Source organism: Anomaloglossus baeobatrachus, chromosome 4 (genome assembly GCF_048569485.1).
Source record: "Anomaloglossus baeobatrachus isolate aAnoBae1 chromosome 4, aAnoBae1.hap1, whole genome shotgun sequence".
In the NCBI taxonomy this organism is placed as follows: Eukaryota; Metazoa; Chordata; class Amphibia; order Anura; family Aromobatidae; genus Anomaloglossus; species Anomaloglossus baeobatrachus.
The window spans coordinates 419,116,343-419,139,785 of NC_134356.1; the positions used below are offsets into that span (position 1 = coordinate 419,116,343).

Sequence of the window (23,443 nt, forward strand, 5' to 3'; positions counted from 1 at the left end):
GTTTTGTAAATATTTGATTATGTCTTGTATGGGACAACACTGAAGATATGACACTTTGATACAATGTAAAGCAGTCAGTGTACAGCTTGTATAGCAGTGTAAATTTGGTGTGCCCTCTAAATAACTTAACACGCAGCCATTAATGTCCAAATCGCTGAGAACAGAATTGAGTACATCTCTAAGTGAAAATCGCCAAACTGTGCCCAAAGTGTCAATATTCCGTGTGGCCACCTTTATTTTATAAAAATGTGAGGTATATATATATATATATATATATATACAGTATATATATACATCTATATACACACACTGTATTTTTTGGATTATAAGACGCACTTTTCCTCCCAAAAATTGGAGAGGAAAATGAGGAGGTGCGTCTTATAATGCGAATGTAGCTTACCGGGAGGTGGAGGATGGACGATGTGCTGGCTGCGCAGCACTGTGCTGGCTGTACTCCACACTGATGAGGGGCAAATACCCCGAAACAGCTGTCTGTGGATGGATATCATGTTTTGGCATAGGCAGTTTCCTTGACTGGAGACTGCCCTTCCCGTGGTTGTTCCTTCCCGGTGAAAGACCTGGCTAGTTTCCTGCCAGCGTTGAGACATGTGATGGTGTTTCCGCGGCAGTCTTGTTTTGCTGGCTGTGCTGGCTGCGGTGGGGGCTGTGCAGGCTGCGGTGGGGGCTGTGTGGATCAGGGTGGTGTGGTGGGAACGATGCTATGTTGGCGGTGCGGGCTTCAAATAATAGCGTCCGGAGTCGGTGAATGTGCAGATAGAGCACTCGGCTCAAGATCTCACCTGCGTACGTGCTGCCTCCGGTCCATTGTTCTACCAGCATTGGATTTATGGAAAATGGGGCCCGGAGGTGGCGTGTTCGCAGATGAGATCTTGGCTTGCCACTGAGCCAAGAGCTCAATCTTTGCACAAGCCGACTCTGGGTGCCATTTCTTTGAAGCCCGCACTGCCGACAGAGCATCTGTGCCACCCACCGCACCACCTTGCTGCACATAACCAGCACAGCGCTCGTAGCCAGCACAGCGTCCGCCAGCACACAGTCCCCACCACAGCGCCTGCAGCATCAACCTACTCCAGTATATGGAGAGAAGGTATGTACACCAGTGACTATGCAAGGGGAATACATGTAATAGCAGAAACTGCTGTGTGAATACTGGCCTGAAAAATACAATAGCTACATGCAAAAATGAAAAAATGAGAGTGGAATCTGCATTACTGCCATGAAATATGAATAAAGAGAAATTTAGCTATTGAATTGATCAATGCAACAGAGCCCCAAAACCTCTTCATGGTATTCTCTTATTTTTGGGGTCCCTAGCTAATGTGTGTCCTCTCATGCAGTTTGGGGCTCTGTTGCATTGTTCAATTCAATTGCTAAATTTCTCTTTATTCATATTTCATGGAAGTAATGCAGATTCCACTCTCATGTTTTCATTTTTGCATGTAGCTATTGTATTTTTCAGGCCAGTATTCACACAGCAGTTTCTGCTATTACATGTATTCCCCTTGCATAGTCACTGATGTGCATACCTTCTCTCCATATAGTGATGTTCTTTTAGGTTTTTGCACCCAGTTCAGACTTATGCGGGTGTCACACGAGACAATATATCGTGCGATATGTCGGCGGGGTCACGTCGTAAGTGATGCACATCCAGCATCGTTTGATATATCGTAGTGTGTGACAGCTACGAGCGACGGTGAACAAGCAAAAATACTCACCTTATCGTTGCTCATTGACACGTCGCTCATTTTCAAAAAGTCGTTTCTTCTTCTCTGCGTCGGTTGTTCATCGTACCCGGGGCAGCACACATCGCTCCGTGTGACACCCCGGGAACGATAAACACAGCTTACCTGCTTCCCGCCAGCATTGCGGAAGGAAGGAGGTGGGCGGGATGTTTACGTCCCGCTCATCTCCGTCCCTCCACTTCTATTGGCCGGCCGCTGTATGACGTCGCTGTGACGCCGATTGTCCCACCCCCTTCAGGAAGTGGATGTTCGTCGCTCAGCAGGTAAGTGCGTATGACGGGGGTTTAACGACTTTGTGCGCCACGGGCAACTAATTGCCCGTGACGCACAAACGACGGGGGCGGGTGTGATCGCTCGTGCGATTGCACGATAAATCGTCTCGTGTGACGCCCACATTACAATGGTGTTCCAAATGTTATTTCTTTATTCAACCTACTCCAGCACTGCTCCTGCTTCCTGTGACCCTGATTCACCACCGCTGCCGACCCCCTCCGGTAAGATACCGCCGGAGTATAAGACGGACCCCTTCTTTTAACCTTTTTTATCTATACATCTAGGGTACATCTTATAATCTGGTGTGTGTGTTAGGAAACGAAAAATACAGTGTATTTACAGTGCCTACAAGTAGTATTTCAACCTCCTGCAGATTTAGCAGGTTTGATAAGATGCAAATAAGTTAGAGCCTGCAAACTTCAAACAAGAGCAGGATTTATTAACAGATGCATAAATCTTACAAACCAACAAGTTATGTTGCTCAGTTAAATTTTAATAAATTTTCAACATAAAAGTGTGGGTCAATTATTATTCAACCCCTAGGTTTAATATTTTGTGGAATAACCCTTGTTTGCAATTACAGCTAATAATCGTCTTTTATAAGATCTGATCAGGCCGGCACAGGTCTCTGGAGTTATCTTGGCCCACTACTCCATGCAGATCTTCTCCAAGTTATCTAAGTTCTTTGGGTGTCTCATGTGGACTTTAATCTTGAGCTCCTTCCACAAGTTTTCAATTGGGTTAAGGTCAGGAGACTGACTAGGCCACTGCAACACCTTGATTTTTTCCCTCTTGAACCAGGCCTTGGTTTTCTTGGCTGTGTGCTTTGGGTCGTTTTCTTGTTGGAAGATGAAATGATGACCCATCTTAAGATCCTTGATGGAGGAGCGGAGGTTCTTGGCCAAAATCTCCAGGTAGGCCGTGCTATCCATCTTCCCATGGATGCGGACCAGATGGCCAGGCCCCTTGGCTGACAAACAGCCCCACAGCATGATGCTGCCACCACCATGCTTGACTGTAGGGATGGTATTCTTGGGGTCGTATGCAGTGCCATCCAGTCTCCAAACGTCACGTGTGTGGTTGGCACCAAAGATCTCGATCTTGGTCTCATCAGACCAGAGAACCTTGAACCAGTCTGTCTCAGAGTCCTCAAAGTGATCATGAGCAAACTGTAGACGAGCCTTGACATGACGCTTTGAAAGTAAAGGTACCTTACGGGCTCGTCTGGAACGGAGACCATTGCGGTGGAGTACGTTACTTATGGTATTGACTGAAACCAATGTCCCCACTGCCATGAGATCTTCCCGGAGCTCCTTCCTTGTTGTCCTTGGGTTAGCCTTGACTCTTCAGACAAGCCTGGCCTCGGCACGGGTGGAAACTTTCAAAGGCTGTCCAGGCCGTGGAAGGCTAACAGTAGTTCCATAAGCCTTCCACTTCCGGATAATGCTCCCAACAGTGGAGACAGGTAGGCCCAACTCCTTGGAAAGGGTTTTGTACCCCTTGCCAGCCTTGTGACCCTCCACAATCTTGTCTCTGATGGCCTTGGAATGCTCCTTTGTCTTTCCCATGTTGACCAAGTATGAGTGCTGTTCACAAGTTTGGGGAGGGTCTTAATTAGTCAGAAAAGGCTGGAAAAAGAGATAATTAATCCAAACATGTGAAGCTCATTGTTATTTGTGCCTGAAATACTTCTTAATACTTTATGGGAACTTAACAGAATTCTTGAGGTTTGAGGGGTTGAATAATAAATGACCCTCTGAATAAACTTATCACAATTTAAAAAAAAAATAAAAAAGAAATAACATTCTTTTTTGCTGCAGTGCATTTCACACTTCCAGGCTGATCTACAGTCCAAATGTCACAAAGCCAAGCTAATTCCGAATGTCTAAACCTGCTAAATCTGCAGGGGGTTGAAAACTACTTGTAGGCACTGTATATATATATATATATATATATATATATATATATATATATATATATATATATATATATATATATATATATATATACACACAGCTCTGGCAAAAATTAAGACACCACTGCAAGATTGTCAGTTTTTCTGATTTTTCTCTTTATAGGTATATTTGAGTAAAATGTAAATTGTTTTTTTAATTCTATAAACTACTGACAACATGTCTGCAAATTTCCAAGCAATACATTTTGTATTTATTTTCTGAACATGAGAAATGGTGAAAATAACAAAACAATGCATTGCTTTCAAACACATTAAATAATGCAAAGAAAACAAGGTAATAATGATTTACAAACAACAATACTAATATTGTTTTAACTCAGGAAGAGTTAAGAAATCAATATTTTGTGGCATAAGCATGATTTTTAATCCTAGCTTTCATGCGTCTTGGCATGCTTTCTACCAGTCTTTCACACTGCTTTTGGGTGACATTCCAATCCTGGCGCAAATATTTAAGCAGGTCTTCTTTATTTGATGGCTTGTGACTATCCATCTTTCTCTTGATTACATTCCAGAGGTTTTCAATGGGATTGAGGTCTGGAGATTGGGCTGGCCATGACAGGGTTTTGATGTGGTGGTCCTTCATCCACACATTGATTGACCTAGCTGTGTGGCATGGCGCATCGTCCTGCTGGAAAAAAACAGTCCTCAGAGTTGGGGAATATTGCCTGAGCAGAAGGCAGCAACTGTTTTTCCAGGATAACCTTGTATGCGGCTTGATTCATACGTCCTACGCAAAGTTTAACCTGCCCAATTCCAGCCTTGCTGAAGCATCCCCCAAATCATCACTGATCCTTCACCAAATTTCTCAGTGGGTGCAAGATACTGTGGTTTCTATGCCTCTCCAGGTCTCCGTCTAACCATTAGACAACCAGGTGTTAGGCAAAGCTGAAAATTAGACTCATCAGAGAAGATTACCTTACTCTAAAAATTGGGCAGATTAAACTTTGCAAAGGACGTTTGAATCAAGCCACATGCAAGGTTATTCTGGAAAAACAGTTGCTTCCTTCTGCTCAGGCAATGTTCCCCAACTCTGAGGACTGGCTTTCTGAACTCTGAGTTAAAACTTTAGTATTGTTGTTTCTAAATGATTATGAACTTGTTTTCTTTGCATTATTTGAGGTCTGAAAGCAATTTTTTTTTGTTCTTTTGACCATTTCTCATTTTCAGAAAATAAATACAAAATGTATTGCATGGAAATTCGGAGACATGTTGTCAGTAGTTTATAGAAAAAAAAAAACAATTTACATGTTACTCACAAATATACCCATAGAGATAAAAATCAGACAAACTGAGAATTTTGCAGTGTTTTTTTAACTTTGGACAGAGCTATATATATATATATATATATATATATATACACACACACACATACACTTTGCATATATATATATATATATATTCTTATTTTTTTTTATTTATGTTTTCATTAAATATACACTTAAATATGTATGTATTATAAAATGTTCACTAATATATAAGTGGCACACTAACATTATAAACGACACTCTCACATCTGGCATTTTGCTAGGGAAACATTTCATTGAGGGAATTTCTATTTGTTTAATTTTATGTTAGATAGATAGATAGATAGATAGATAGATAGATAGATAGACAAAAGAAAACAGAAGACACAGGGCTACAACATATAAAGTGACTAAAAATGTAGCACACGTGACTCCCCTCTTGTGAAGTATGAACCTTGGTGATGAATATTGAGTATTCCATTGAATGCTTGTTCCGAGGTATCTTATGAAACTATCAGACCCACATTGATGTTCCTCTGTGTAGTTGTGACAGAAACATCCTGGAGTAATGAATAGATGGGGCAATGAAAAATGCAGGGATGGGGGTATGAGGAGGAATTCTGATTGATGTGGGAAGTAGGCAGGGCAAAAGAGCTGGTCTTGTTGGCAAAGATGAAGGGGTTTCTAAAGCTTTTTAATTAGAGTAATGAGGCGTAACTAGAAAGGCCTCAGCCAGCGCATGAAGGCAGGGTTTTGGCAATAATACCATCGGTCACCCGAAGAGATATTCCGGAGTTACACTATTAACCATGAATACGATAGTGATCCATCATCTGAACCCAGTTTTCATCAAGTATTACAAAAATGATTAATACGGTTATTTGTGTAGCATTCAGTTGCTTTAACATGACTCATATGTATCAATCATGTAATTTTTTATGTGCCATTTGCATTACTGATTGTTGTGGAACTTTAAAGAAAGCGATAATTACTTTTCAGATAAACATTTGATCCTTACAATATGTAGTGTAACAGCTTTTACTCTCCCTTCAAGTAAAATGGGTTAAATATGTCATTTATTATCAGTAACGCATATGCTCCTGACCACATTGGAGTTCATAGTCGATTTTGTTTTTCTTTTTTTTGCGTACCATATCCAGGTGTAGAAATGAGGACTGCAGTACACCAGTGTGGTTTGTCTTTTGTGTTCCCTTCTAGTAGAATAGTAGTCTTCATGAATACATTCAGATTGTGACCTAGATTATGTGTGTGCCAGTAGGCTGTAACAAAGCTGTATGTGTGTGAGAAGTGTTTCCTCTATCGCAATACAGCACATACACTTTGATTATTACTATGCTTGTTATTTTAATGGTCATAATGATACAGGGCATACTGGCGAACACAGACCGAAAAATATATGGGCCCTTTGCAGCCCAGGAGCTCAAAAAAATGCAAAATTACCCCTACTTTGGAGGTGGAAAGGGGCCCCCTTACTTCTTGGGCCCCTGTGCGGCTATGCACATTGTGCCAATGATATATCGACCACTGACAGAGCAGTGGATACAGAAAAAACTAACTTCAGTTACACTAGATCAAAGTACACATTTGTGGGGGCGAGGGTTACATTACAGAAATGTCTAAAAACGTTACCTGATCGGTTCTCACAATGCCAAGGTCTTCTAGAGAATCCAGTTGGAGAGATCTCAGCTGTTTGCCAATAACCCTGGATAAAGATGACATCATTATCACCACAAATATTTTTTTTGTTTTTTTCATTCTTAAAGGACAACAGTATATATTTTAGCTAAAAACATTTTAATGTCATGCTTTATTTCTGGGTTAGTCCTTTAAAGCCTTAAAAACAAAATGGTTGAATGGTTGCATCAGTCATAAGTATCCACGTCAATACTTCCTCCTTGTTATATGGCAGAGTCCGGCTCTTATCATTGTTAAAAGTTTATTAGTGATTGGTGAGTGAGCTCTGCACTGCTCGGTACTTGACCAAGCATCAGGGTGTTCGAGATGCTCGATATTTCATCAAGTATTCCGTATTCGGACGGCATGCTCGAGTACCCACTGCGCATGTTTTGTGTACCGCCCCCCGTGCCAGCAGCCAGGCTACCGCTGCTGCTCGGATCACGATCCTCGGTGGCTCGAGGGGTCTCCGGACCCGGGGGTCGCGTGGCCACTCGATTAAAAGTGTGGGGGGGTACATGTACAGGGGTTTTATGGAAAGTTCGTGACGCCACCCACGGTGTATGGTAATGTGAGGGACCACCGCTGCCGGGGAGCCCGGTAACTATGGTGTGGTAGCCTGATGTTTAACCCCTCCGTGGGTAGGGGGTTCGTGTCCTGGGGCTCGTAGATACTGGGATGGTTTTTGTGTGCCGTTGGGGATAGGAGCAGGGGTTTTCAATGTACTCACTCAGTCCTGGAATAACTACACCGACAGCTTGTAAACCAGAATTCTGAGCACCACTGCAGCTGGTAGGGAGCACGCTTGGGTCCGTGCCCTTGGTGTTGCTGTTAGCATGTGGCCCTCTCCTTGGTACCTTCGTCTCTATTGGACCCAGGGGTATAAAACTCTTTGGGTTCCGCTCACCCGTATGGCTAACAGAGTGAGCTTGCTCTCAGGGTTCACGCGTAGGATTTCTTTGGACTGTAGTGGGAAAGTCCTATCTCATCGGTGCGCTATTACCCCGATTTTGGAGCGGGTTGGGGATGACACTTGAAGTCTTCACCCCCGTCGGGTAAATTAACGGAACGCGTGAACTTACTTTCCAGCCTGGGGTCCACGTACCCCGTCATGCCCTGGCCCCTGCCCGGTGATAGCTCAAGGCCGCCGGCCGCCCTCCTCGGCAGTACGGGCCCCTTGACACTGTCCCCTGCGACTGGGGTTCCATCTCCTACCAGGCCCAGACCAACGTCTGCCACCTAGTACTCAGGAGCCCTACTCCGTGACCTCTCCCTCCCAGAGAGTCACTTCACCTCCTCTCCTCTCAACTCCACTGCTCAACTCCACTGTCACTGTCCTCACTCTCCCCTTACCAACCCCCCATGTGGGCGGCCCTATTCCCTTCAGGCCCCCCAATGGTGTGTCTGGTAGGTTAAAGTGGGAAGTGTTCCTAGGATTTTGATTGGCTAAGCTGTTAGCAACACCAAAGGACCAGGATCTGTAATCAAGGAGGGTGGATACTGTGCAGAAGGGCAGATTGCACAATACCCTGTGATGACCTGATAGGCCAGGGCGTCACATTTTGTATTTGTTCTTTCAAGTAATTTTTCAGAATAAGGTGGTGTATGTGTACATGAGGAATAACACCATTTCTGGATATTATGGGACTTATATAGTGCACTCTCACCACTGCATGTTCTGACTGTAATTTCTAATCTATTTTTAACGTCTGCCCGGAACCACAGTCTCGGGATGGCTGTCATGGGTAGGTTAGAAGCTAGCCGCCTACTAAGCAGGATCCCGAGAACCCTGAAACCTTTTAACCCCTATACAAGGATTTGGAATTACTACAAGGCCCCAGAGATCATCACCTGTGGAAGGCTGGAAACCCATAGAAGAGTAGTCGTCAGGCAGGGTCAAACCAGGAGATACAGAAAAGGGACAAAATCAGTAGAAAAGAGCGTAGTAAGGAATCAGGCTAAGGTCAATACCAGAGATGGCAGTGAGGATATCATCACCTGTGGAAGGCTGCAAACCCATAGAAGAGTAGTTGTCAGGCACGGTCAAACCAGGAGATACAGAAAAGGGACAAAATCAGTAGACAAGAGCGTAGTAAGGAATCAGGCTAAGGTCAATATCGGAGATGGCAGCGAGGTATAAAAACGGCAGTCAGGAAAGAAGTCAGACAGCAGGCAGGGGTCAAAACACAGGAATCAATATACAGAGCAGGAAGATAACTAGGGACAAGCAGGATAAACTAGACTTTACTCACTCCTCAATGATTACTTGTTTTTTCTACCGGTGAGCACACTTGCTAAAGCCAGAAGATTGTGGAAGTCTATGGTATATATTAACTGATGGCTGAATTGGATACTATGGAGGTCGGAGAATCAAATAGCAATGGGCTAGGTCTCCTGGCGGGGAGGGAGGACGCTAATACGTTCTTTCTTGAATGCAACAGCAAAACAGATACATCTGATGAGGATGAAGATATGGCAGCAGTAGCACTGTCAGGCCCAAGTCCTCTTCCGCCTGGCAGTCCTGTAGCCGCTCATCCTAACTGCTACCTCACTCAAAGCTTCTTTTCCTTTAGTAAACTGTTGATCACCAAGCAGTATACGATGACTTGGGTCCACATAAATACCTGCCAGAATAATTTTATTTTCTAATAGCTGTGTCTCTCTCTGTTGCATTGAAGCAGAAATGCCATCTGCGATTAAACCTCCTCTTTGGGACAGGCATAATAGCAAGTTCTTCCACTCCCTTATGAAAATGCCAGGAGTTAAATCCTCAGCTTGTAATTATTTAGTCACGGTAAATGGGTGATTAAGCAATTCCTTCAATTCAGCCACCTGTGTCCATTGACCTTCATTTAATGTTACTTGAGGGTTTACCATATCTATAAGAAACGATTTTAGTTCAAGCTCAGTCATTAAATAAGTGCTGCCTCACTGAGTGGCTTGATCAACAATTGCCCCTTTCCCAGCACGTCTCTTCAAGATGGAATCAATTTTAGGGGTTCTGGAGGCAATAACCAACTTCCTCACTTTTCTAATTAGATTTCCAGCATGTCCGCCCAGTTTCACACATCCGGTTTCTTGCCATTTTGGCGGATGCGGCGCACGCCAGTACAGTACGATACAGTACAGTGGCAGCGCCGCAACTTCCGGGTCACATGCTCCGTTCACATGACAGCATGTGACCGGCGTTTGTCGCGCTGTCACTGTACTGTATACACTGTTCTGGAGTGCGCCGCATCCGCCAAACTGGCGAAAAGCCGGATGTGTGAAACCGGGGTCCCTCTTGCAGACTCTCTCTTATTGCCAGCTGCAGCGTGTGCACAACACAGCGCATGTGATGAATATGAAAGTGTTTTGAAGCAGCTTCAACAAGATCATCTAATCTTAAAGTATCATTTTGCTGTTCTTCTGTTGTAATATCTGTTTGTTCCTCAGTTACATGAACAACACTGTGGCCTTCCATCTCACACATACTAAATCCGAAATTTTCTTCTAGCTGTTGTTCATTACTCTCATTCATCAGTTTAATTGTACTTATCAAGTTTGAAGCATTGTCCGTTAGAATGGCAAGAACCTGGGTTTTTGTTAGTTCGTAGTCTTGCAGAACTCTTTACACTAAGGCCTGGAGAAACTGGCTGGTGTGATGAGCGTTAGTATCTTTTACTGCAAGTGTTTTGCTAACAATTTCTTTCTTGTCACAAACATATCGAACATTGATGACAAAATAATTCAGTGAAATGCAGTGACTCCGGGCATCCCAGCAAAGGCAATGGCTTTCAAGATAAGACATTCAGACACAGCGTTTTGTGAAGATCCTCACAAAGAATGATTATGTCAGTTTGTGTGGCCTTTTTCTAATCTGCATTTGCTATTGAAAGCATTATTTATTAGCTCAAAAACCTTTCAGGTGATGCGGTTTTTTAAAAAGCTGATCTGCTTTTGCAGCTGACAAACGTATCCTCAAAAAACGCAACAAAAACGCTGTGTGTGAATGTAGCCTTAGATCATGAATAGAACAGACATTTATAGGACATTTCATAACTTTCCCAAATTCCTATGAAAAAATATTCAGCACATTCTGCATTGCACTACTGTCCCCAATTTATTATATATTTTAGGAGTCGGAGTCGGTGCATTTTATACCGACTCCGACTCCACCAAAATGAGCTCCGACTCCGACTCCACAGCCCTGCCTATCACCAGTACTGCCCACGTTGGGAATACGATAGCTCTTGGTGACTGAACCAGAGGTCACAGGAGCGGACTCTGGTGGAAACGTGACACTATGTTTTGCTGGGATGAGGACACGAACTGCAGTTATCTCTTGCATAGACAGCACAGCACTGTTTCCTCTTTCTGCTCTCATATCTCCAAAGAGGACAATGGGCTTTGTCACAAGAACCCTGCAGTCCATCTCCTCTAAGCAAGGATAACCTTAAAGGAAGGGTGTTGCGTTTTTTTATTTTTGTATTAATAATAGTGATTACGAAATCAAGTATTTTTAATACAAAATTAAAAACACTGCTTATTTTGTTTTTATTTAATTCTAATTTTACTGAAGGCACTGGGGGCTGCCATCTTGGATTTGGTGTTTGTAACGACAATTACTCACCTCTTTTATGGCAGCCCCCTGGGCATAGACTCTGATAGTCGGGCTCTGACCCCATTTAGTAACATTAGAGAAGGCGTCTGCTGTAACCTGGACGCGCCCCCCAGCAGAGGGAAGAGATCAGCAACATCATTGTGGAGCTCACAGCCATGCTGTTTGCTCCACTTTACCCCTGTCAACTGTGGGGAGGTGTGAGTATGGGGCGCCGGGACGCCTACCCTCCCCTCCCCCCGCCGTTACCGTCTTCAATGACACCCCCTCCCTCCGCTCTACCCAGCCCCACTCTCCCCCCCTGCCTTTGTGCATGCAGCAGAGCTGTGTGTGTTTGTGTGCGTGTGCATGCAGAGCATGTGAGTACCGGCGCCCCTCCCCCCACCACCGCCGCTGTTACTGTCTCCAATGCTCCAATAACACACCCTCCACTCTCCTTGCTGCAGCTGCTGCGGGCGTGCATGCAGAGCAGTTTGTGATTACCGGCGCGTGTAACTAATCCTATTCTGTGTGATACTGTCTGCTGAGCTGTGTATCTAATCCTGTCCTGTGTGGTACCGTCTGCTGAGCCGTGTATCTAATCCTGTCCTGTGTGGTACCGTCTGTTGAGCCGTGTATCTAATCCTGTCCTGTGTGATACTGTCTGCTGAGCTGTGTATCTAATCCTATCCTGTGTGATACTCCAGTTGTTCTTGGTGACACTTTAGACATTTCTGGTCACCAGCAATATGGCTTCGCACTCTGATCCTAAATTTCTTTCCCTGTTATCCTTTGGAAACACCCAGAATGGGAGGGGGAGGTGACATCACACACAGGAGAGCAGAGTCTGTCCACTTTACTGCAGCTGTAATCCAGGCTTTTTCTACAGTAGGATTTCTGTAGGATTTCAGAAGCTGCTCCCCCTAGTGTTTAAGAGTGGAAAATATTAAACTTTTTAATTTTTTTTATATTATGCTCAATTAAAAACAAATAATAATATCTAAACAAAACATTAAAACATTAATACTTTACATTTTTTCAGTTATTCACATTTTTTTTTTGGACGACACCTTCCGTTTAAGCTGCTCTTTCACAGACAAGTTGAGGAGGCAGGGGGGAGGGGAAGAAGTGTTTTAGTGAGAAAGAAAGCTGATTTCTCTGGCAAGAAATTTTGCAATTTGACTCGTAATCATTTGTACTATTGATTTATGCAAAGTTTGTTGACAGTACACTTTATTTTAAGCAAAAGCCTCTTTTACTGATGTTCCAAATTCATAAAAGCAAGCTAATGTCCCCATAACAATGTGAATAACAACTGTCCAACAAGTGCCTGTCAATGATAATTCAACAAGTAAGTGCATTCCAAAAATACTCTAAAATACACTGTGTGCAGAATTATTAGGCAAATGAGTATTTATACATGTTGTCTTACTCCAAGCTTGACAGCCAACTACCAATTAAGTAAATCAGGTGATGTGCATCTCTGTAATTAGGAGGGGGGTGGTGTAATGACATCAACACTCTATATAAGGTGTGCTTAATTATTAGGCAACTTCCTTTCCTTTGGCAAAATTGGTCAGAAGAGAGATTTGACGAGCTCTGAAAAGTCTAAAATGTAAGATGTCTTGCAGAGGGATGCAAGTCTTGAAAAGGCCAAACTTTTGAAGCATGATCACCGAACAATCAAGCGTTTCATGGCAAATTACCAACAGGGTCGCAAGAAGCGTGTTGGGCAAAAAAGGCGCAAAATAACTGCCCATGATTGAGGAAAATCAAGCGTGAAACTGCCAAGATGCCATTTGCCACCAGTTTGGCCGTATTTCAGAGCTGCAACGTTACTGGAGTATCAAAAAGCACAAGGTGTCCCATACTCAAGGACATGGCCAAGGTAAGGAAGGCTGAAAAACGACCACCTTTGAACAAGAAACATAAGATAAAACATCAAGACTGGGCCAAGAAATATCTTAAGACTTATTTTTCAAAGGTTTAATGGACTGACGAAATGAGAGTGACTCTTGATGGGCCAGATGGATGGGCCAGAGGCTGGATCAGTAAAGGGCAGAGAGCTCCACTCCGACTCAGAAGCCAGCAAGGTGGAGGTGGAGTACTGGTATGGGCTGCTATTATCAAAGATGAACCTGTGGGACCTTTTCGGGTTGAGGATGGAGTGAAGCTCAACTCCCAGACCTACTGCCAGTTTCTGGAAGACAACTTCTTCAAGCAGTGGTACAGGAAGAAGTCGGTATCGTTCGAGAAAAACATGATTTTCATGCAGGACAATGCTCCATCACATGCATCCAACTACTTCACAGCATGGCTGGCCAGTAAAGGTCTAAAAGATGAACAAATATTGACATGGCCCCCTTCTTCACCTGACCTAAACCCCATAGAGAACATGTGGTCCCTCATAAAATGTAAGATCTACAGGGGGGGAAAAGAGTACACCTCTCGGAACAGTGTCTGGAGGCTGTGGTGGCTGCTGCACGCAATGTTGATTGTAAACAGATCAAGCAACTGACAGAATCTATGGATGGTAGGCTGTTGAGTGTCATCATAAAGAAAGGTAGCTATATTGGTCACTAATTTTTGGGGGGGGGTTGTTTTTGCATGTCAAAAATGTTTATCTCTACATTTTGTGCAGGTATATTGGTTTACCTGGTAAAAATAAACAAGTGTGATGGGAATATATTTGGTTTTTATTTAGTTGCCTAATAATTCTGCACAGTAATAGTTACCTGCAAAAACAGATATCCTCCTAAGATAGCCAAATCTAAAAACCCCCACTCCAACTTCCAAAAATATTAAGCTTTGATATTTATGAGACTTTTGAGTTGATTGAGAACATAGTTGTTGATCAATAAAAAAAATCCTCTAAGGCTATGTGCGCACGTTGCGTAAATTCATGCAGTTACGCTGCGCTTTGCAGCGCAGCGTAGCTGCATGCGTCCTGCGTCCCCTGCACAGTCTATGGAGATTGTGCAGGGGCCGTGCGCACGTGGCGTCTCAGAGCGCAGCGCTTCGGCTACTGCCGAAGCGCTGCGCAAAAAGAAGTGACATGTCACTTCTTTCCTGCGCTTTGCCGGCAGCTCCTGCTCTGTCTATGGCAGGAGCTGCAGGCAGAGCGCATGGAATCGGCGCTCACTACGGACATTTCTGCAGCGATCTAAAGCGCACATGTGCTCTTCAGATCGCTGCAGAAATTTCTGCAGGGCTAGTACGCAACGTGCGCACATAGCCTAACACACAACTTGCCTAATAATTCTGCACACGGTGTAGTTTTCTAGGCTTCTACATTAGTGATTATCATAACAACACAACAACATACCTCCCAACCGTCCCGGATACAGCGGGACAGTCCCTCTTCTGAGCCTTTGATCCCGGGTCCCGCCCGTGAGGCTGTTTGTCACGGCTCCACCCACCCACTGTAGCCCCGCCTCGCTGTTTCTCCCTTCTACTATTCATTACAGAGCCGAGCGCGCACCTACTCCTGTGACTGCTGCTGAGGTATGAATCACCCCCTGCAGCAGAGCGACCCCCCTGCAGCAGAGCGACCCCCCCCCTGCAGCAGAGCCCCCCCCCTGCACCAGAGCCGACCCCCCCCAGTCCCGGAGCCTGCGTTTGTCTGCAGCTGTTCTCTCTGATTCCCCGTGTGCGGCTTCTCACTGCTGCAGACACGCGGGGAGTCAGGAAGCTGAGGAGACCGTGCAATCAGCACTTATCTCCTGCAGATAGCAGTGACAATAACCTATGCAGAGTGACATCTGCAGGCTTCTATTAGCTTACCGATCAGTGGTCTCCTGCCTGTAGAGCTGCTGGGTCCTAGCTTCCCAACAGCTTCAGCTCTGCTTTATCCTGGCTCCCCTACCAGTTAAAGGGAAACTGTCAGCAGAAATTTCACAATAAAAATAAAAGATTCCCCTCTGCAGCTCCTGGGCTGCTTCTAGAAAGGTTCCTGTTGTTATTGTGCCCCCTTTGAGACCTACAAAAATACTTTATGAAGTCTTACCTTTTTGTATGCAAATGTGTTTTTATGGTCACGGGGGCGGGCTGTCTGGCGTCCGTTATTCCCCCTCCTGCCGCTTTACGCAGTCCCCCATTGCTCATTTACATACACAAGGACGCCTTCCTCATGTAACTGTCCTCCCGAAGTTTTGCGCATGTGAACGCTTTTTCAGGTGATTGCGCAGGCACGAGATTATGGGCGGCGCTGTGATTGTCATCAGCAGCGTTAACCAAGTACCCGCCCATAATCTCGTGGCCGCACTTTTCCCTCTGACTCCACCATTATGCGCAAGTGCTGGCCATATGAACCATGTTACCTATTACTGCTTGCACGAGATTATGGGCGGGTACTTGGATGACTTTGCTGATGACAATCACAGCGCCGCCCATAATCTCGCGCCCATGGTAATAGGTAACGTGGTTCATATGGCCAGTGCTTGCGCATAACGGTGGAGGCAGAGTGAGAAGCGCGGGCACGAGATTATGGGCGGGTACTTGGATGACGCTGCTGATGACAATCACAGCGCCGCCCATAATCTCGCGCCCATGATAATAGGTAACGTGGTTCATATGGCCAGTGCTTGCACATAACGGTGGAGGCAGAGTGAGAAGCGCGGGCACGAGATTATGGGCAGGTACTTGGATGACGCTGCTGATGACAATCACAGCGCCGCCCATAATCTCGCGCCTGCGCAATCACCTCAAAAGCGTTCACACTTTGCACAGTGCTCAGTCCCGCGAGAGTGGCACTGGGCATGCACAAAACTTCAGGAGGACAGTTACATGAGGAAGGCGTCCTCATGTATGGAAATGAGCAATGGGGGACGGCGTACAACGGCAGGAGGGGGAATAACGGACGCCAGGCAGCCCGCCCCCGTGACCATAAAAACAGATTTGCATACAAAAAGGTAAGACTTCATAAAGTATTATTTTAGGTCTCAAAGGGGGCACAATAGCAACAGGAACCTTTCCAGAATGCAGCCCAGGAGCTGCAGAGGGGAATCTTTTATTTTTTTTGCTAAATTTCTGGTGACAGGTTCCCTTTAAAGGGAACCTATCAGGTGCAATCTGCACTCAGAGCCAGGAGCAGTTCTGGGTGTATATTGCTATTCCCTGCCTAACTGTCCCTGTATACACCAGCATAGATAAAGGCATCTATAGAAAAAGTATTTTTAAAGAGCTTATATCTTATGCTAATTAGCGCGGGGACTAGTCCCAAGGGCGTTACTTCACTTGGCTAGTCGGCTCATATAGCGTGTTAGTACTCACACAGGGGCGTAATAACATGCTAACATGCTATGCGAGCCGACTAGCCAAGTGAAGTAACGCCCTTGTGACTAGTCCCCGCGCTCATTAGCATAAGATATAAGATCTTTAAAAATATTTGTTCTTGATCTCTTTATCTATGCTAGTGTATACAGGGACGGTTAGGCAGGGATTAGCAATATACACCCAGAACTGCTCCTGGCTCTGAGTGCATATTGCACCTGACAGGTTCACTTTAAAGGGAACCTGTCACCAGATTTGGGGCCTATAAGCTGCGGCCACCACCAGCGGGATCTTATGTACACATTCTAACATGCTGCATACCTCCCAACCGTCCCGGATACAGCGGGACTTTCACGCTTTACGTTGTTTGTCCCGTTGCCACGGGCGGGACGGCCGGCTCCCGGGCTCCGCCCACCCACTCTCTCTCCGCCTCCCTGCTTTTCCCTCCTACCATCCTAGTAGACGTGGCATAGAGAGGAGCGCTGCCTGTGCTGCTGCTGGTACAGTAAACTAATCTCCCCAGCGCTGATTTCCCTCCCTCCCCCCTCACCCCCTGCCGCCTGTCTGTGCGGGCGCCCCCCTGCCGCCTGTCTGTGCGGGCGCCCCCCTGCCGCCTGTCTGTGCGGGCGCCCCCCTGCCGCCTGTCTGTGCGGGCGCCCCCCTGCCGCCTGTCTGTGCGGGCGCCCCCCCCGCCGCCTGTCTGTGCGGGCGCCCCCCTGCCGCCTGTCTGTGCGGGCGCCCCCCTGCCGCCTGTCTGTGCGGGCGCCCCCCTGCCGCCTGTCTGTGCGGGCGCCCCCCTGCCGCCTGTCTGTGCGGGCGGCCCGCCGCCTCATTGTGCGGGCGGCCGGCCGCCTCTCTCTGCGGGCGGCTGGCCGCCTCTCTGTGCGGGCGGCCCGCCGCCTGTCTGTGAAGGCGGCCGGCCGCCTGTCTGTGAAGGCGACCGGCCGCCTCACTGTGGCTGCCTGCGTGTCCGTGCTGGAGGCCCGCCGGCTGCCTGCGTGTCCGTGCTGGAGGCCCGCTGGCTGCCTGCGTGTCCGTGCTGGAGGCCCGCCGGCTGCCTGCGTGTTTGTGCTGAATGGGTGTGGATGGGGAGTGGATATGGGCGTGACTGTGAAATGGGTGTGGTTAGGGGGCGTGGCCTAAAAATTTGCCGCGACGCGCTACGCGCGCCGCAAACTTTGTCCCTCTTTTCCTTCTTTAAAAGTTGGGAGGTATGCAACAATTACTGTAGGATGCATAAATAGTGGAAGGGAAGAAAACATAAGTTAAACTTACCAAAAATTTACTTTCCTTATTTCCTGGTGTGCTTGCAAAGCTTATCTGAAGATCCAGAGGGAGAATAAGGCTAAGTAATTCTTCTTCTGCTTCCTTACCAAACACTACTGGTTCATCACAATCCAGAAAAAGAGTAACTTTGTGGATGTCAATATTCAGTGCAAGTCGTGCCCATTTGGAACCAGAAAATGGTGTTCCACCTGGAAGCAGCAGGGAAGCTGGTTCCATGGTCTGTGGGGTACGGTACTCCAATCGCAGTTGGTCTGCATGAGTGTCAGATACAAGGCGTAAAAGAGGATGACCATCCCTTTTCATGGCTGCAGGAGACAAAAATGCTAGCAATGTTCCTTGATTGTTCTTAGCCTGTTTAGCTACAAAATGTAAGCCAATGGATCCCTGTGTGCTGGATAAAAGATAAACAGAGTAGTCCCAAGGTAGTGTTAAATGGGGCACACGGGGACGAAATTTCCAGGCTGGAGAGCCTGGGTCTTGCCCTTTGGATTTGGTAACACCCTTAACAGAGCGAGTAATATTCAGAGCCTCCAGCAGATCAATAACTGAAATAAAAAAAAAATAATTAATGAATACAGATCCAATACTAACACCAATAAATGCACAACCAAATCGGATTAATAGGAATGACTTAAAGCACCACTCCAGGGATTTTATTTTTCACTGCTGGAGTGATGCTTTTAATCTAAGCTTCCTGCTTCAGGTCTTAAGCGGGCTTTACATGCTACGAGATCGCTACAGCGATCTCATTGGGGTCACGGATTTTGTGACGCACATCCAGCCGCTGTAGCGATCTCGTTGTGTGTGACTCCAAGGAGCGATTTTGGATCGTTGCAAAAACGTTGACATGGGGGTCCATTCTCAAATATCGCTGCTGTTGCGTGGGCGAAGTTGATCCTCGTCCTTGTGGCAGCACACATCGCTACGTGTGACGCCGCAGGAACGAGGAAGCTCTCCTTACCTGCCACACGCCAGCAATGAGGAAGGAAGGAGGTGGGCGGGATGTTCGTCCCGCTCATCTCCGCCCCTCCGCTTTGATTGGCCGGCCGCTTAGTGACGTCGCGGTGACGTCGCTGTGATGCCGAACGTCCCTCCCCCTTGAGGGAGGGATTGTTCGGCAGTCACAGCGACATCACAGACCAGGTAAGTGCGTGTGACGCTGCCGTAGCGAAAATGTTCGCTGTGGCAGCGATCACCAAATATTGGCATAACGATAGGGGCGGGTGCTATCACGCTCGCCATCGCTAGCATCGGCTAGCGATGTCGCAGCGTGTAAAGCCCGCTTTATGCTCACCCTCCAGCATTTTCACCTTCTATTGTCGACGCTTTCGTCGGTCTATCCAGCAGTTTGTGACCTGTCAGCTGCTTCAATATTTGCTGGAAGGAGCTAGACATCACTCTTCAATGCAAGTCTATGATAGCTGGCTCTCATAGACTTGCATCTAGAGCTTGATGTAGCTTCTGACTTCCGGACAGTCAGAAGTTGCAGTAATAAAATGTTGTTGCAGGACCTGCGCAGCGCCAAAAAGAAGGTCAAAACTCCGGAAGGAGAGTGTAAGACCGGGGGCAGGCATCTTAGATTAGAAGCACCACTACAGCACTGAAAAAAAAGAAAATGCTAGGGTGGTGCTATAATAAACACATATGAAACAATCTGTTATTGTGAAGTCTGGCTGCATATATCTCTATAGTCATCATGGGATGAAGACAAAAGGAAACGAGAGGATGACAAAATGATAGTTTTTATCCAAATGCACAGCAAGTCCATGTATAATAACTCTTGGAAGGAATACGGAATGATTTTATTTTTCCATTAATATTATATTACTGGATTTTTTAGGCTAATCTTACAGTATGACAGACTTCATTAAATGTCTTACTCCAAGTGATGAGCAACATTGTGCAATATGAGTAAATTATTATATGATTGTTTTTTTTTATATAAAAGTCTACAAGAATCCTCATAGCCTATGTACCTTGAATCATCATTCTTTTTTTTACCTATTTTTAATATTTATTTGTGTCACATTCATTATAGCTTTTGTATCTTTATGTTAGTTTTTTCACTATAAGTAATATTTTAGTTTGTTCGAAAATGTGGGCATCTAGTTATTTTTGGCTAAAGAATGTTGTAAAATCTTTATGTACTCATACAGTACAGACCAAAAGTTTAGACACACCTTCTCATTCAAAGAGTTTTCTTTATTTTCATGAATCTGAAAATTGTAGATTCACATTGAAGGCATCAAAACTATGAATTAACACATGTGCAATGAAATACTTAACAAAAAAGTGTGAAACAACTGAAAATATGTCTTATATTCTAGGTTCTTCAAAGTAGCCACCTTTTGCTTTGATTACTGCTTTGCACACTCTTGGCATTCTATTCATAAGCTTCAAGAGGTAGTCACCGGAAATGGTCTTCCAACAGTCTTGAAGGAGTTCCCAGAGATGCTTAGCACTTGTTGGCCCTTTTGCCTTCACTCTGCGGTCCAGCTCACCCCCAAACCATCTTGATTGGGTTCAGGTCTGGTGACTGTGGAGGCCAGGTCATCTGGCGTAGCACCCCATCACTCTCCTTCTTAGTCAAATAGCCCTTACACAGCCTGGAGGTGTGTTTGGGGTCATTGTCCTGTTGAAAAATAAATGATGGTCCAACCAAACGCAAACCGGATGGAATAGCACGCCGCTGCAAGATGCTGTGGTAGGCATGCTGGTTCAGAATGCCTTCAATTTTGAATAAATCCCCAACAGTGTCACCAGCAAAGCACCTCCACACCATCACACCTCCTCCTCCATGCTTCACGGTGGGAACCAGGCATGTAGAGTCCATCCGTTCACCTTTTCTGCGTCGCACAAAGACGCGGTGGTTGAATCCAAAGATCTCAAATTTGGACTCATCAGACCAAAGCACACAAAGCACTTCTGCTTGTTATCTGTCCTTATTTTGAACAAAGAGGAGGGAAGAAAAAATGGCACCAAAATTGTATGCAAAAAGTGTTAAATTTTATTCACATAAAATATATGAGGATGCAACATTTGTCATAAGAATAAATAGTACAATATCAAATAGAACAGAAAATAGAAAAAATGAGGAAACCTGGGGATGAGGAATGCAGGTGTGGGTAGAACACAAAAAGGGGGGGAGATGTAAAGTCCTACCCGTTGCCGTAACGGAACCCTGGGGGGGTGGTGTATCACTGAAGTGTATGAGTCCAAAAAATGGGGACCCCAGCCCCCCAAGGTAGTAAATAACCCAGATGACCCTCCACAGAGGATGTATAGTCAAAGATTGAAGTACATGACCAAAAGACAGGTAGACAAAGTAATTAGAAGAAGTATAAAGAGATAGTATCCACCAGAGTAGTCGTGAGGCAATAGAGAGGAGGCTGAAGCGTTGTGTGTAATGAATGATTATAGTCGTGAAGCCGAGAGGTGCCCAATAGCACATAAACGGCTAATAAAAAATACACACACACAATCAGGTCCTTTATGCCCGGACTAGTCGTGGAGCTGGAGAGGAAGGAAAATACACACACACAATCAGGTCCTTTATGCCCGGACTAGTCGTGGAGCTGGAGAGGAAGAAAAGAAAAATGTGAAAAGTCCCGTTAAAGGACACAAAAAAGAGGGCAGATATAAACAGTTAGAAGGGTGTGCAGCCCAGCTCAAGAAGTGGACTAGTCGTGTGGCAGAGAGAGGAAGCAAGTAGGTACAAGAAAGGGAGTAGTCGTGAAGCCGAGAGGTGCAGTACAGCACAATGACGGCCAAGGTAAAACAAGGAGGGAGAGGAAAAGCAAGTCTCTGGACCCACAGTAGTTATGTGAGTCAAAGGGGAGTGAAAACAGAGGAAAAGTGAGAAGAACAAAGACTACCTGTACAAGTGGAGGGAGGTGGCGGCAGGAGGACGGTCCCAACAGCTGTTTCGCCTGAACGCTTTTACAAGGGAAGTGGATAGTGGAACCGGATGGAATAGCACGCCGCTGCAAGATGCTGTGGTAGGCATGCTGGTTCAGAATGCCTTCAATTTTGAATAAATCCCCAACAGTGTCACCAGCAAAGCACCTCCACACCATCACACCTCCTCCTCCATGCTTCACGGTGGGAACCAGGCATGTAGAGTCAATCCGTTCACCTTTTCTGCGTCGCACAAAGACGCGGTGGTTGAATCCAAAGATCTCAAATTTGGACTCATCAGACCAAAGCACACAAAGTACTTCTGCTTGTTATCTGTCCTTAGCAGTGATTTCCTAGCAGCTATTATATCATGAAGGCCTGCTGCACAAAGTCTCCTCTTAACAGTTAGGCTATATGCGCACGTAGCGTAATTACATGCAGTTACACTGCGCTTTGTAGCGCAGCGTAACTGCGTGCGTCTTGTGTCCCCTGCATAATCTATGGAGATTATGCAGAAGCCGTGCGCACGTGGCGTCTTAGAGCGCGGCGCTTCGGCTGCTGCCCGAAGCGCGCGTTCTAAGAAGTGACATGTCACTTCTTCCGTGCGCTTTGCCGGCAGGTCGTGCTCTGTCTATGGCAGGAGCTGCAGGCAGAGCGCATGGAATCGGCTTTTTTTTCTCTACGGACAGTTTCTGCAGCGATTTGAAGCGCACGTGTGCTCTTCAGATCGCTGCAGAAAATTTTGCAGGGCTAGTACACAACGTGCGCACATAGCCTTATTCTAGAGATGTGTCTGCTGCTAGAACTCTGTGTGGCATTGACCTGGTCTCTAATCTGAGCTGCTGTTAACCTGCGATTTCTGAGGCTAGTGACTCGAATAAACTTATCCTCCATAGCAGAGGTGACTCTTGGTCTTCCTTTCCTGGGGCGATCCTCATGTGAGCCAGTTTCTTTGTAGCGTTTGATGGTTTTTGCCACTGCACTTGGGGACACTTTCAAAGTTTTCCCAATTTTTCGGGCTGACGTACCTTCATTTCTTAAAGTAATGATGGCCCCTCGTTTTTCTTTACTTAGCTGCTTTTGTCTTGCCATAATACAAATTCTAAAAGTCTATTCAGTAGGACTATCATCTGTGTATCCACCAGACTTCTGCACAACACAACTGATGGTCCCAACCGCATTTATAAGGCAAGAAATCCCACTTATTAAACGTCACAGAGCACACCTGTGAAGGGAAAACCATTTCCGGTGACTACCTCTTGAAGCTCATCAAGTGAATGCCAAGAGTGTGCAAAGCAGTTATCAAAGCAAAAGGTGGCTACTTTGAAGAACCTAGAATATAAGACATATTTTCAGTTGTTTCACACTTTTTTGTTAAGTATTTCATTCCACATGTGTTAGTTCATAGTGTTGATGCCTTCAATGTGAATCTACAATTTTCAGAGTCATGAAAATAAAG

At 45.6% G+C, this 23,443-nt stretch overlaps 1 protein-coding gene across 1 annotated transcript in view; it reads right to left on the reverse strand.

Annotated features, from left to right (window-relative positions):
- Positions 1–23,443, reverse strand: part of KCP (kielin cysteine rich BMP regulator) — a 338,287-nt gene that overhangs the window by 270,542 nt on the left and 44,302 nt on the right. Inside the window, exons 2-3 of the mRNA XM_075345388.1 lie at positions 18,076–18,632; positions 6,906–6,978 (exon numbers count right to left, since the gene is read on the reverse strand). Of these exons, the coding sequence (XP_075201503.1) occupies positions 6,906–6,978; positions 18,076–18,632 (630 nt within the window). The remainder of the gene's footprint in view (positions 1–6,905; positions 6,979–18,075; positions 18,633–23,443) is intronic.